A 14421-nucleotide genomic window follows, 5' to 3' on the forward strand; every position below is an offset into this window, starting at 1 on the left:
AGTCCCTGGATCAACTTGGACTATGAGCTATTTCCTTTATAACCCTGTATTCCCTTACTTGCTAAAAAGCCATCCAACCCCTTCTTAAAGCTATCTAATGTATCAACCTGTACAACTGATTCAGGGAGAGAATTCCACATCTTCACAGCTCTCACTGTAAAAAACCCCTTCCGAATATTTAGGCGGAACCACTTTTCTTCTAATCGGAATGGGTGACCTTGTGTCAGCTGGAAAGACCTACTGGTAAATAAAGCATTAGAGAGATTATTATATGATCCCCTTATATATTTATACATAGTCATCATATCACCCCTTAAGCGCCTCTTCTCCAGCGTGAAGATCCCCAATTTGGCCAGTCTTTCCTCATAGCTAAGATTTTCAATACCTTTTACCAGCTTAGTTGCCCTTCTCTGTACCCTCTCTAATACAATAATGTCCTGTTTGAGTGATGGAGACCAAAACTGTACGGCATATTCTAGATGGGGCCTTACAAGTGCTCTATACAGTGGAAGAATGACCCCCTCCTCCCATGACTCTATGCCCCTTTTAATACAGCTCAAGACCTTATTTTCCCTTGATGCTGCCGACTGGAATTGCTTGCTACAGCCAAGTTTATCATCTACAAGGACTCCAAGGTCTTTTTCCATAATGGATTTGCCTAGTGCAGTCCCATTAAGGGTATAAGTGGCTTGGATATTTTTACATCCCAGGTGCATGACTTTACATTTATCAACATTGAATCTCATTTGCCACTTAGCTGCCCAGATTGCCAGTTTTCAAGATCCTGTTGCAAGGATGCCACATCCTGGATGGAATTAATTGGGCTGGATAATTTTGTGTCATCTGCAAACACTGATACATTACTTACAACACCCTCCCCTAAGTCATTAATGAACAAGTTAAATAAAAGTTGACCCAATACTGAACCCTGGGGGACCCCACTAAGAACCTTACTCCAAGTAGAGAATGTCCCATTAACAACCACCCTCTGTACCCGATCCAGTAGCCGGTTTCCTATCCACGTGCAAACGACTTTATTAAGCCCAACAGACCTTAGTTTAGAAAGCAGACGTTTGTGGGGCACAGTATCAAACGCTTTGGCAAAATCCAAATAGATCACATCTACTGCCCCCCCACTATCCAGAATCTTACTTACCACATCATAAAATGCAATCCAATTTTTATTTTTACACTGAACCTTTAGGGTTATGGTAGAGAACCCTTATGCTTTACTTTGCAACAGTTGATTTTAGATTATGCATGTAAATTACAAAAATGCTTGATTTGTGCCTTGCATTAAAGGGGTGGTTCACCTTTAAGTTAACTTTTAATATGTTATAGAATGACCAATTCTAAAAAACTATTGAACTGGTCTTCATTATATATTTTTGATAGTTTTATAAAGATTTGCCTTCATCTTTTGACTTTTTCCACCTTTTAAATGGGAGTCACTGACCCTATTTAAAAACAAATGATCTGTAAAGTACTGTAGCACATTTATAGTTATTTTTAGCTACTTTTTGTAACTCAGGCCCCTGCTATATATTCCAGTATATATTCTAATCTTTTATTCCAATCAATGCATTGTTGCTAGAGTAATTTGGAGCCTAGCAACCAGGTTTTTGAAGATTTTGATGAACATAGGGGGCAAACCCTGGGTGTCAATAACAGCAGCTGTTCAGAGGAGGAACTGTGTGTTGTTGATTATGATGAAGAGCTAGAAGGGACAGGAAGAAGCAGGGCTGTCTTCAGGTGAAAGAGGGGGTACTGTTGTGCCAGGCCCAGAGAAATTCTGCATCCAAAGGGGGCCCAGCGAAAGTTACACAAGTTGAGTAAGTTTTGTATAAAGTTACATTAAAATGCAATTTACATAACTTTCACACAAACTTTCCAGACTTGCCTATAAACAGCGTAATTTGCATAGAATGTATGTAACTTGCGTAGCAAGCAAAAAAGCAGAAAAGCTTAAGGAATAGGGATATCAGTATTACACATTAAAAATATCCTTCTAAAATGATAGGCTAGGCAATCGTCACAATAAATTAAAAAAAGGTAAATTACACTGACCACCCCAATAAACTGACTTATCAACCATTTAATAAATTATTTTTACTATTTATATGAACTGCTACTGACTAATTATTGGGCTCCATAGCAAGATCATTGGGCCCCCTTAAACTTGTGCAGTTTACATAACTTATACAAACGCTTACGTTATTTGAAGAAATGTATGTAGTGGGTATTAAGCAATGACAGAGCAGTGTTACTGTAGCAGGTAGATGAGCAGGTAGATGTGTAGGATATACATTTCCAAACTCCACTGCCTCCCCAATGAACTGATTGTTAATTAATAGTGATTGGTGAATTTGACGCGATTCTCTTCACCGAAAAATCACAAAATGGTGAAAAATTCACCAAATCTATGGCTGACAAATAGTTCATAATTTTGGTACCGCATGACTGTGTTCATATATACTCCATATATATAACTTGTGCGGGCCCCAAAATCTCTGATGGTGGCTGTGGGCAGAGGGGCAACACTAGACCATGATCCAGGGGTTCTGGGTGTATGGCTGGGGTCCAACAGCCTTTGGGTCCTGAGCCTACCAAGGTAGGTAAGGTAGTGGCCCACACTTCAGTGGTATGGGCATTTATTTTGTTCCAGTCCAAGGACCACTCAATAGTGAGGTGCTAAATCTGCTGGCAGAAATTTGTTGGGGGCAGCCAGGGTCACATATGAGAACTTCAGCTTTGAAACATCATCACAGGATGATGTGGCAGCAGCACCAAAGTGGCAGGGCACAGGGCAGTTGTGTTTCCTGTCCACCTCCTCCTCCTTTTCCTCAGGGAAGTGGTGCCAACTACCCATCCCCTGGAGCAAGGGAAGATGGTTTAGAGGCTTGAAGCTAGAGGGCCACTGTGCAGCTCTGCCTCTTTTGCAGTCCTCTTTGCCTCCTCCTCACTATTATCTCCTGTGTGGCCCCCATCCTGCCAGGTTTCCCTCCCCCCCCAGTTACTTGGCCACAAGGCACCTCTCTCTCTCAGTCACCCTCAAGTGCAGAGGCTCGACTGCCTCCCCTAGCTCCTCCTCTTCCACTGCTACAAATCCAGGGCACCTCCCTTGAACATCCCCTGAAGTATCCCACAGCTACAGATGAAGCCACTTGGATTTGTGAGTTAAATGCGTCATGACTCAGAGTTAATTGAAGAAACTGTGTTATCTAAAGTTATCTTAACTCATTTAATGCATTTAACCTTTTCATTAGCATACCAAAGCACCATTGTTCACAATGGTGAATGCTTTAATTAGATGGGATGTTGTGTCACAGTTTTCTGTGTTAAATGAGATAAATGGGATATCTGTGTTTAGTTATTCTGTGTCAAACAGACAAACCAAAGTGGCTGCATCTGTACACTTCAGTTTAACACAGCTGCTGTTGCAACTCCTGGCTACCTTTTAGCCTCAGGTTGAGTGGTGGTCCACTCCCTGCAAGCTCCAATCAAGAAATGTGGTGTGCGACAATGGGTCCAACCAGGCCTGGACTGGGAGTCAAAATAGGCCCTGCCATTCCAAGTACACAGAGGCCCAAACAGCCCCCTACCAGCCCAAATAGCCCCCTACCAGCCCACTATATGGTAACTTTCTATGGAACCATACAGCAGCCCCTCTGGCATTTGCCAGAACCCACAGATTGCCAGTCCGGGCTTGGGTCCAACCTGCTGGATATCTTCCACTAAGGCCAACTGATCCATGTGCCTTGCTTCATGCATTTTCTCATTCTTGTGGTGCAGTAATTTCTGAAGAGCTACCCAAAGTTGGTTGATGTGCTGTAGAAGGGTATGAAACCCTGCTTGTCCTGGCTGATATTTGACCTGTTGAAAGAATAGCTGGAATTTGACACTGCATATAATGAATGTCTTGTAGAGCAGCCATCTGAGGCAAGAATGGTCCTGTGTGCGACTACTGATGCATTGTCAACAATTTTTTTTCTGGTGGGGGCTTGTCAAAGTTTTAACTTTTGCTCCTACTACTGCTGCATGGTTGGCAATTTTTTTCTGATGGGGGTGTAAGAAAAAGGGGGCAGATATACAAGAGTTGAAACGTGATAAAGCTGCACTTAAATTTTGATGCAAAAAAAAAAAGGCATGACATGAGTCCAAAAAAGGCGTGCTACCATTATATATAGCAAATGCCCAACCTCAGAGCTGGAGTGGAAAACATTTGCGTTGAGAAGATAGCAGGCCTCAGCTTCTTAGATGCCCACCAAGTGTTACTTTGTATGGTTATGCTCTGAACAGGATATGAAAATACGGTATCTCTTTAGGGACCCCCTGAAGTCCAGGAACTAAAAAGAAGGATAATAGAGTGGCTAATTAATTTAATATTGAGATGGAGCGCTGCATCATGGAGTCTGGAGTAACCTGAAGCGGAGGCATCTAGATCTGGTGCTTCAGATACAGGAGGAAATCAAAAGTAGAATTTTTCAGTAGAATAAATATTTTTCTTCTTAAAGGACAAGGTAAATCTTTTTCCATGTGTTCACCATTTGTCAGAGTGTATAGAGTTTTGCTAACCTATAGGGTCTTTGGTCCTCTGGGCATAACTCAGTCAGCTAGATTGGCTCCTCAGTTATAGCAGGGAAGCTGTTTTCTTTTCCTGTGTGAAAGTATTCTGCTGGCAGTACAGTAATTGGGCAGTAGATGTAACTGTTCTATTTTTTTAACAGGGGAAAGTTTAAGTTTCTTTTGGCATGCACACTTGCTGGAGAAAGTGCTGGAGTGCTCCATAGGGCCTGGAACTAAGGAAGGTTCCAATACAGGTGAAGTAAGTGCAAGGTCAGTTCTGTTATAGTCACTCTAGGAATGAAAGACAGGATCAGGAGTTATTTTGAGAGCAGCCAGAGGCTCTGACAAGGAGACCAGGATGATAGTACTCTGTGGTCAGGGGTGTTGCTACAATGAAGCGAGTTAAGAAACTCTCCTTAGGTAGTAGCAGCCCACAAGTTACCAGTGGCAGCAAAAAGCAATTGAGGTATTTGAAATAGTAATGGGACCCCTCCCAGACACTCCCTCCGGTGCTGATAATAACAGGAAAGCTGCCTCGGGGCAGTCAAGATTGTCCCTGCCTGCAGTGACAAGGCCACAAGGTTACAACAACCAGCAATGCACTCTACACCTCCGTACTGTATGTAGACAGTGGGATCCTAGATCCAATTGTTTGATGAGGAAAAAGAGGGGAAGGATAAAATTACGTATGTGTGTGCATCTTTTTTTATTATGTGAAGTGAGCCATGTGGTGAACTTGACATGAGTTCACAAAACTTTTCCCCACTGGTGAAATTTGAATGTTTACAGTGAATCAGTATATGGCATTTTTTTGCTCATCGCTAATTGTTTTTGCTCTGAGGAAAAGCCCTCCTTCTTCAATGACTCCTGCACTGTGAAATAACATGTTTTATATTATTTTCTTTCAATATGCAACGATGTGCTGTATTCTTAAATATCTTTCTTTATAGTAAAGTTTGCAGGCTTTTTTTTAATTTAACTGCTCAGTTGGTACTTAAAGTTGTTTGAATTATTAACACAATCATGTAACATTACATTACATAGTATTTCAGATTCAGTATACTTACTGAAATACAAAAAAAGTAAGATATTGTGTGTTGGTAGCCAGATTAATTATTATTTGTGCCTATGTTTGTAAGATACTAATATACTGTATAAACTATATAGTTGTGTATATATAAACTATAGAGTTGTAATTTGGTGTGTCTGGTTTAAGAAATTTGAAACCTGACAGTCTTTACGTATAGAGGCAGCGCATGGTGAAATAGGGTTGTCCAAATGAAAAGTGACTGCCACTATAGCACAGAAATACCCTTTTTCTCTTTTTCTTAAATATTCTAACATGACTGTGATAGCAGGGGGAGGAGGAGGTAAATGTAGGAGCTGCTGTGTGGGGGTGGGTCAGCACCCTCTTGTTAATCCACAGCCTCTGCACACACAAGAAATATATTTCAGCTTGAAAATGCAAACTTTTGCCTGTCGGTGCACTTACATCACTGCGTGGAAAGAAGCTGACCAGCTTTTTCTCTGCCTGCATTTATACACCCTTGTGCCTCTGACCTAAAAATGAAAAGGAAGAGAGGGCTGTCACTTCATTTGGACACCACTATTACACCATGTGCTATTTCTTTATATAAATACTGTCCAGGTTTCACAGGTGGGAAAAAAGTCATTAAACAGCCCTGTGCCTTAACTATAAACTCAAAATAGAAATTAGTAAACAAAATTAATTGTGATACACGTGTAAGATATACCTTACATAGTTATGGCAGTTTCAGGACATCTAGTCAAACTAGTTTTGTACTATTTCTTTATCTCCAATTAGGTGAACAATTGGCAAGCTAAATTAAATAACAGGAAATGGGGGAAGGGTGGAGTAATTCTCCAACAAGGAAGCTTGTTTCACAACCTGCTAGATTGTTTTCATCTGTAATGATGGGAGTAACGCATGTAAGTAGAATGTTTTAATGCTGGATATGTTTGGAAGCAAATATGTATCCATTTTATATTAGGAGTGTATATCGAAGTGAAGGTTTGCTGAGATCTTGTGAATATTAGCTCTTTCTGAATGTTTATTTTGAAAACATAAAATCTGTGCTTTTATTTGAGGTGCATGCACTGTCCAATGTCAACCTAGGTTTTCAGATTTATATTGTTCGAGCTCTAATAAATAGGTATATAAGTAAATACAGTAGTGCAGAAAATGTCAAATTGTTGCCTTCTGACTCATCTTCAGTATGCACTGGCACGGCATCCATCTGTCAGCCAGATGGATGGATCAGGGTTTTTTCAGGGCAATTTTTCAAAATATTCTGCAATGTTTGTGTAATTTCACATCTGTAACAAGATAAATGTTTCTAAGAGGAAGATTTATCAAAATGTGAAATTAGAGCTCACCATGGAAATAAAATCACCCACTTTCTATTCATTCCTATGGAAAAGTGCATTTATCAAATGTCTTACTTTTCATCCGCTGATAAATCCGCTTGTAAAAATCCCATAGGAATGAATATAAAGTGGAGGAAGTTTTCTATAGTGAGCTCATACTTTGATAGGGCCGGAAATAGGGGTAAGCAGAAAGGGGGGGGGGGTCAACAGGCATTTACCTCTTTTGCCTACCCCATGTCCCATCTCTCTTGCCCCCACTACCTCTTGTCACTGCTTCTCAGTGCATACAATCTCCTGCGACGTGCACATGTTCAGGAAGGGGGGGGGGTCAAACTCCAAGCAGTACAGTAACAAATTTCCAGAGCACTGCTCCAGATATCTGCATATTTTGCATCTCAGGGATCACTTAGTAGGTTTAATCTAGGAAACTATACATTTTGGTAAAAAAACATATTCAAACAAATACAAATAAATATCTTTCTACTCCAAGCTACCAAACTGCTATTCTTTTTTACGATTGTCAGTAAATATAATATTCTATTATTTCAAAGCAATATATTTTTGGAAAGTATAAGTATGTGTCTTTCAACTCCAAACTACCAAGCTATAATGCTTTCCTGAAGATAGTGGTTTTGATAACATTGCTGAAAATCACCTTAGCCCTTTAAGTGCCAGCAGAATTTTGCATTTAATTTGTACTTGTGCAAGCCATTTTTTTAACATTTTGTGCTCTCTCACTTCAGTGGGCATTTACTGGATGGGCTTTTTAGTTTACCTAGGAAAACTATACATCGGTTTTTTTTTTCAGGAGAACCTAAACTTTCTAAATCTGTCTTAAGTTTTTGTGTATTTTCACTTCTGGAACAAGATTTGGAGCTTTAAATACAGAAAAATTAAAAAGTTATATTTTTCATGATATATGGATTTATACCAGAATTTTTTTTATTTTATGCACAAAAATACAACTGATTTGGAAAGTCTCAAGTATCTCTAATGCGCCAATACCAGATATGTATAGTTGAGATTTCTGATAGATCAAACACTCTACTTTCTAAACTCTACTTTCTAAACTCTACTTTCTAAACTCTACTTTCTAAACTCTACTTTCTAAACTCTACTTTCTAAACTCTACTTTCTAAACTCTACTTTCTAAACTCTACTTTCTAAACTCTACTTTCTAAACTCTACTTTCTAAACTCTGTTTCAAAGCACTACTCAGAATATGGCATACTTTACATTCCAAAGCCAAAAAATCCTGGAACAGTAGGTTTACCCCATAAAACCATAGATTTTGAAAAGTACACATTCTGTCAAATCTAACATATATAACCATGTCTTTCTATTCCAAAGTACCAAACATCAAAGTTTTTCTGAACTTTATTTCTATAAAAATGTTTGAAAATTCTAAAAAATCCCCTCTAAACTTTTTATTTTGCAGGTGTGTATCTTCCATATAACATTAAGTACCAAGATAAAACAGGAAATCCTGAAATGAGCACGTACTCCTGCGACACACCAGTTCGGATATCTTCAATCTTTATTTCATGAATTAATAACAGATGTCCTAACTCGTTTCATATCTAGAGATACGGAATCATAGGCCCATGGGGTGCCTATTACGTATCTCTAGATACAAAATGTCTTTGAACTTCGGTTTTTAATTCATGGAATTTTATCCGAATTGGTGTGTCGCTGGAGTGCTTGCTCATTTTAGGATTTCCTTGCATCTCACCCTAAGCTGCGGGTTCAGGGCGCTGCACCTGAGCCACCCATCCTCATCGGTGAGTGTAAACTATCTATATATTGTTTGATTAAATGTGCCAAGAAGGATGACTCCTCTAGAGACGGACCTGGGGATTTGCACCCAGGTCAATTTTTATACTGGGTGAGCTTTGTTTTTTTTATTAGAAATTGCTGAGCATTGAACACTCGGATAGAGCCGAGGGTTTTTCTTGTCCAAGATAAAACACCCTAAATAAGAATGCTAGGGGTCCATTGAATAGTTGGATGCCCAATGTGCACAGGATTAGCAATGCATCTGGCATTTAGAGACCCCAAATGAAGTTAGCGCATACAATTTGTCCCTGTAGTCACTTCAGCTACTGACTAATCAACACACGCAACACAATGCATTTTTGCAGGGTAATAACACAAAAAAATACATTGACCCCCAAAACCATATATTTTTAAAAATTATACATTCAGCCGAATCTAAAATGGGCAACCATGTCTTTCTACTTTAAACTACTGCGTTGCAATGCTTTCCCAAAATTGTCTGTTTGGTGACATACTTGAAAATCAACTCAAAGCTTCCACTTTCTAGTATTTTATCTCCAAAGTATCATTAGGTACCAAGAAAATCCTAAATATGAACGCCAGAGGTCTACTGAACACTTTGATGTCCAATATGCAAAATGAAAACAGCATATATTCATTTTCACAGCTGATGCTGGCTGCTGCAATATAAGCACCCGTCATGTGTATTATGTGATATAAGACCCCCTAACAGTAGGGAGACCTAAACATTCTGATGAAACCAAAATAGGTGAATACATCTTTCTATTGCAAACTACAAGACTGCAAAGCCATTCTTAATGTAGCGTTTTTTTATGAAATTTCCAAAAATTGTCACAAAGCTTGAATTTTGCCCCATTAATACGCTACACATTTCATAATGTACTAGCAAAAAACCTCCTAAATATGAACACCAAGGATTTACTGAACAGTTTGATGCCCAATATTAACCAAACTATGAGGCACCCCAATGAAAGTAGTGCTTATGCATTTTCACTCTGCTGCTGCTGCAATATAAGCACCTGGTATGTTTATTATGTGGCAAGACCCTGAACAGTAGAGAGAAAACCATATATTTTCCAAAATTACATATTCTGACAAATCCAAAATGGGCACATGGAACTTTCTATTGCAATCTAATAACTATGAAACTGCAAAGCCATGCTAAACATAGTGGTTTTTATGACATTTCTCAAAATTGTCACAAAGCTTGCATTTTACCCCATTATAGGCTCCACATTTCATATGTACCAGCATAAATGTGGTGTACAGAGACCCCCAAATGGATATACCGCAGCCAAAATTTCCATGTGCAAAAAACAAGAAAAAACAATGCACAATGCTTCCCCCCCCCCCCGCTCCATTCATTTCTCAGGGGCTGTGGAGAGAGCAGTGAAGAAGCAAGAGGCTTCTTAAGTGCTGCACAATGTAGAATCTACTTTTTGTGGCACGTAGGACAAAACATAGAACATAGAGGCATAGAGAATTCCAATGGATGTGTTGTGTCCATGGAATGTGGAGAAATACAAACTCGAGTAGCTGCCTGGAGTAATTGCTGTTATGCTCAACAGTAAGGAAACTCTATAATTCAGTAAAATAAAGTAGCCAAGAAACAGAACAGATTTAACATAAAGCCTCATACAGTTGACTCTAGCAACTAGAACAGCATTAGCAGATTCAACAAAAAATGTGTGCACCTTAACTTTATCTCATATTTAACAGTATGTGCTCCGCTCTTCGCAGTTAGAACCTGGCAGCATGTAAGAGATAACACATAAAAATGCATGCAGGGTGCTTATTTTGCATCAGCCAAAGGGTCAGGGGCCTGACCTTTTGTAAAAAAAACACTGGCAACTTCGGGCGACTAAAGAAAACGCATCGCCGTGTGTGCATTAGCGCAGGCGACTTTGCATTGTAACCTATGGGGAAAAACGCAGAGGCAGTTCGGGGAGATAGTCGCTCAAAAGACGAGGCGATTAGTCGCCAGGCGACAAAATCTCCCCCCGAATCTCCTCATGTGGCTATACCCTAAAGTGGTGGTTTATTGGAATTTTCAATGAAATTTACTCCTGAAGTATGCCTACAAAGAGCAGTGGATTCCCTTCCACAAATAGGAGAATACTCCTTAAAGCTGAGCAATCTTGTATTGCACTAAATGCAAGTGTCACAACTGGATAAAATATAATGGTTAGAGTTGGAAGAAAAGACACTCCACCGTATTAAAAGTGTTATGAGGTTAGGAACAGCCCAGATGAATTTAGGGTAATATGGAAAGATTGGTGAATAATAAAAAATCACTAATGATGTAGTGAATTCTAGATGAGCAGACAAGCTGATTGTCTGATATGTAATAGCAGTATAAAAGTAATACTTGAGAAATAACATGCACATCATTCAGAGGTGCATCCCACATTGGGGCCCTATCCTGCAAGAACAGGGCTGATCTGTGCTTCCTGATGCTGCTTTCTGCACTGGACTTGTGCTGTGCTGGATTTATGATCCAGTGCTCTGTACAGAGAGAAGCAACCCCGGGGGCACAAGTGCTTTTTACGTAAGCACAAAGGGGCACATTCTTGCACTTGCGTCCCCATGGTACATAAATGACCCCTATAATTACTGAAGAACACACAGAATCCTCATTGTGCCACCAAAAATACAGAACTCATACTGTCCCCAAAATGTATGAACAGAGAAACTAGGGATTGGGTGAATTTGACCCGTTTTGTTTTGCCAAAAATTCACCACCTGCGAAATGTCGCAGACGCCCATTAAAGTCTATGGGCGTCAAAACAATTTTTTTTTTTTATTCTCTTTAAGCTGTGCGCTCGTGTGTGTGCGCTCAATAAATTGTAGAGCACAGAAAGAATTCTGTGTGAAAACACAATTTTGATGGGGCACACCAGTGCGCACAAAGAAATTAGTCTGCATACACGATTAACAAAAAATTAGAGGGAACTTTGCTCCCATAATTTATTTTCCTTTTCCTGCTACAAACTTTTTTTGTAGGCTATAAAGTTTAAAAAGCTGACTTAATTGAGATTAAGTCTGATGTACATACAACTGTAGTCAGATATTATCTACAAAGTCCTTGCAAGAGGTCAGTAATTGCATTATGCCACTTGAAATAGAGGAACAGCAGGCAAGATAAAGCGGTTAACAGCACATGGGGGAGGGAGTAAGATTAGAGAAGTTCTGCAAGTAGGAAGCTGGTTGCACAGACTACTGGATTTTTTCATCTGTAAAGATGGGAGCCTTGCGTGTGAGTACATGTTATTCAGAGCTATGTGAACAATGTGAGAGAAGCAAATATGTATTTTGCAGTCATTAGTACAGTGAAGAATTTCATTGAAACTAGTCTTCTAGGAATGCTTATATAAAAGAACATGATGGCTGCACTTTAATAAAGGGCACAGTATGAATTATGCCACCAACTAAAGTTCCATGTGATGCAGATTCCATGTTGCTAGGTTTTTGTTTATTCTATGGAGATTTCATATTACGAATCTGCTGTAGACAATGTGGTTGAAAGGGATTAACAGTGTTTAGTGATGTTTTCAGTAACTGAATCAAACTTGTGTCAAAATAATTATTGAAACTTTCATATTACAAAGCTGCATCCCTCCTAAGAGCTCTAATGCTTGTGGGGGTCACCTGCCAGCATAGGTTTTCAAGCAGACAGGCTAAAAAATAGTGAAGGGCTTGGACACTTTATAGTGAGTACTACCAATAGCTGTGGCTAATCGCATCAAGGGAATCACCTACTGGAGTACTGTAAAGTTATTGTATTGTATCAATATGAGGGATTGTTTTGAGTGCCATTCAATAAACAGTTAACTGTTGTTTTAGGCATTTTGCTTCCTGATCTAAATCTCCTCCTCTAAATCTTACATGGGTTACTCAAAACATTTTGCTCCAAAGTTCAAGTCGTGGCACTTGAATGTGTTGGCTACATGTCCCAATAATGCATTGTGTAAAGACTTAGGAAATGCAAATATGACTAGAAACTACAGTAAACCCTTGTTGCAGCAACCCTTTAAGTCATTGTTTTTGTTTTAGAGGAAGACTACAGCGTCATTTCCCATGTTGCAATTTTAGGATTTACAGAAGTGAATCAGTTTCAGCTACTACAACCAGTTAACTTATTTGGTGCTCCAACACTCAAGATGATAATGTGCTTCATTATTTGCCATTCGAATGAATCAAGTTTAATTAAAAAGACTAAAAATCATATAATGATCTTTAAGTTATTCATCTACATGAAAGCAGCAGTAGCTGATAGGACAGAGAGCAAATGTTGACTCTGCACTTACTCCCTAGTTGTAGCCTTTTATGAAGGGCATGCAACTCTCTCCTGGCATACTCTTAGGATCACACTCCAGTATACATAGAGTGCCTACCTGTTGGCAATCTTGGGAACCCACCATTAATGTTATTGAATACATTGGTAAACCTAAGACCTAACAGAGCAGTGCCTCCCTCCACCTAATGGATGCTATACATGGCTACAGGATACACCTTAGGGAAATTGATTATGAATTAAAAGGAAGTAACATTTATACAGAAAATAGATAAAGCTGCATCTAACACAGTAGAACAATTATGCTATGGGGCTTGTGGTGCTTCCTAGCTAAATAACACAGCCTTTATTTGTAACTGTGATGAGTAAATTAACAGCTTCATTTTTAGAACAAAGTCCCTCCCATTATTATTTGTATATAAAGTGCCAACAAATTATACAGTGGTGTACAATAAATGGGTGTATACACTGAATATACAAAATTGCATACAAAGTAATAATACCCAATACAAGAGGTGGAGGGCCAGATAATGTCACAGGTAGGTGGAGCTAAAGCACAGAGGTTGTGCAACTCAGAACACTGCAAGGAATCCCAGGGAGTTGGGAAAAGGACCCTCTGACTTCCTACAGACATGTACATAAATACTTAAAACTTATTATGCAATTGATAATGCCATCATTGGATTTTGACTGCCACAATTTAAAATCCACACTTGTGTAGGAAAGTGCTTTAACTGCAAGCAGTGTAGATTCTGAGGTGTGTTGCACTGACCCTTTAAGATTCAAGCACAAACTCATAGGGTAGAACTCAACGAGTGTTTTCCAAAAGATTCTGCCGGATCTGGTGTGCTGCGCCAACACACAGGCGTCAAGTCGGATGCGATGGAAAAATAAGGTAAGCTATAGCAGTCGGATGGTGTCGCAGCATTGATCCAACGCGATACAATTGTCAGATGCAGATGCATTGTGAAGCGTCTGCATACGACAGTCGTGTCGCGTCGGATTAGCACTGCGACACCATCCGACATTTGTATTTCTTACCTTGTTTTCTGCTGCATCAAACTTGATGCCAGCGTTTTGGTGCATCGCCTCGGATCCGTCAGAATCACGTGTAAAACGCTCATCTAGTTCTACCTTAAGGGGCCTCTATTCATGTGCAATTCAGTTGTGCTATATCCTGCATTAGTTTATCATCATGATGCCTGTGCACATCCTATCCCTATGATTTCCATATGCTGTGGGTTTCTCTTGCTATTGATAGGGGTATAGATTAGCGGTAGAGGTAAAGGAAGGATGGTGCCTTTCTTGTAAAATAAAATATATTCCAGCGGTGAAGCATCTCCACCCTCTATATAAAATGCCTACTTACAGACCAC

The 14421-nt window shown here is 39.5% G+C and overlaps 1 protein-coding gene across 7 annotated transcripts in view; it reads left to right on the plus strand.

Moving 5' to 3' along the window:
* Positions 1-5939: 5939 nt before the first annotated feature.
* Positions 5940-14421, plus strand: part of lpcat2.S (lysophosphatidylcholine acyltransferase 2 S homeolog) — a 154180-nt gene continuing 145698 nt past the window's right edge. The window contains exon 1 of one of the 7 annotated variants that reach the window (XM_018260416.2): positions 5940-6516. In XM_018260416.2, coding sequence (XP_018115905.1) covers positions 6427-6516 — 90 coding nt within the window. In that variant the 5' untranslated portion in view covers positions 5940-6426. Of the gene's footprint in view, positions 6517-8330; positions 8736-11919; positions 12008-14421 lie in introns of those variants that run through there. The other 6 variants (XM_018260419.2, XM_041561090.1, XM_041561091.1 and 3 more) reach the window with 6 other exon arrangements.

Source organism: Xenopus laevis, chromosome 4S (genome assembly GCF_017654675.1).
Source record: "Xenopus laevis strain J_2021 chromosome 4S, Xenopus_laevis_v10.1, whole genome shotgun sequence".
Taxonomy (NCBI): Eukaryota; Metazoa; Chordata; class Amphibia; order Anura; family Pipidae; genus Xenopus; species Xenopus laevis.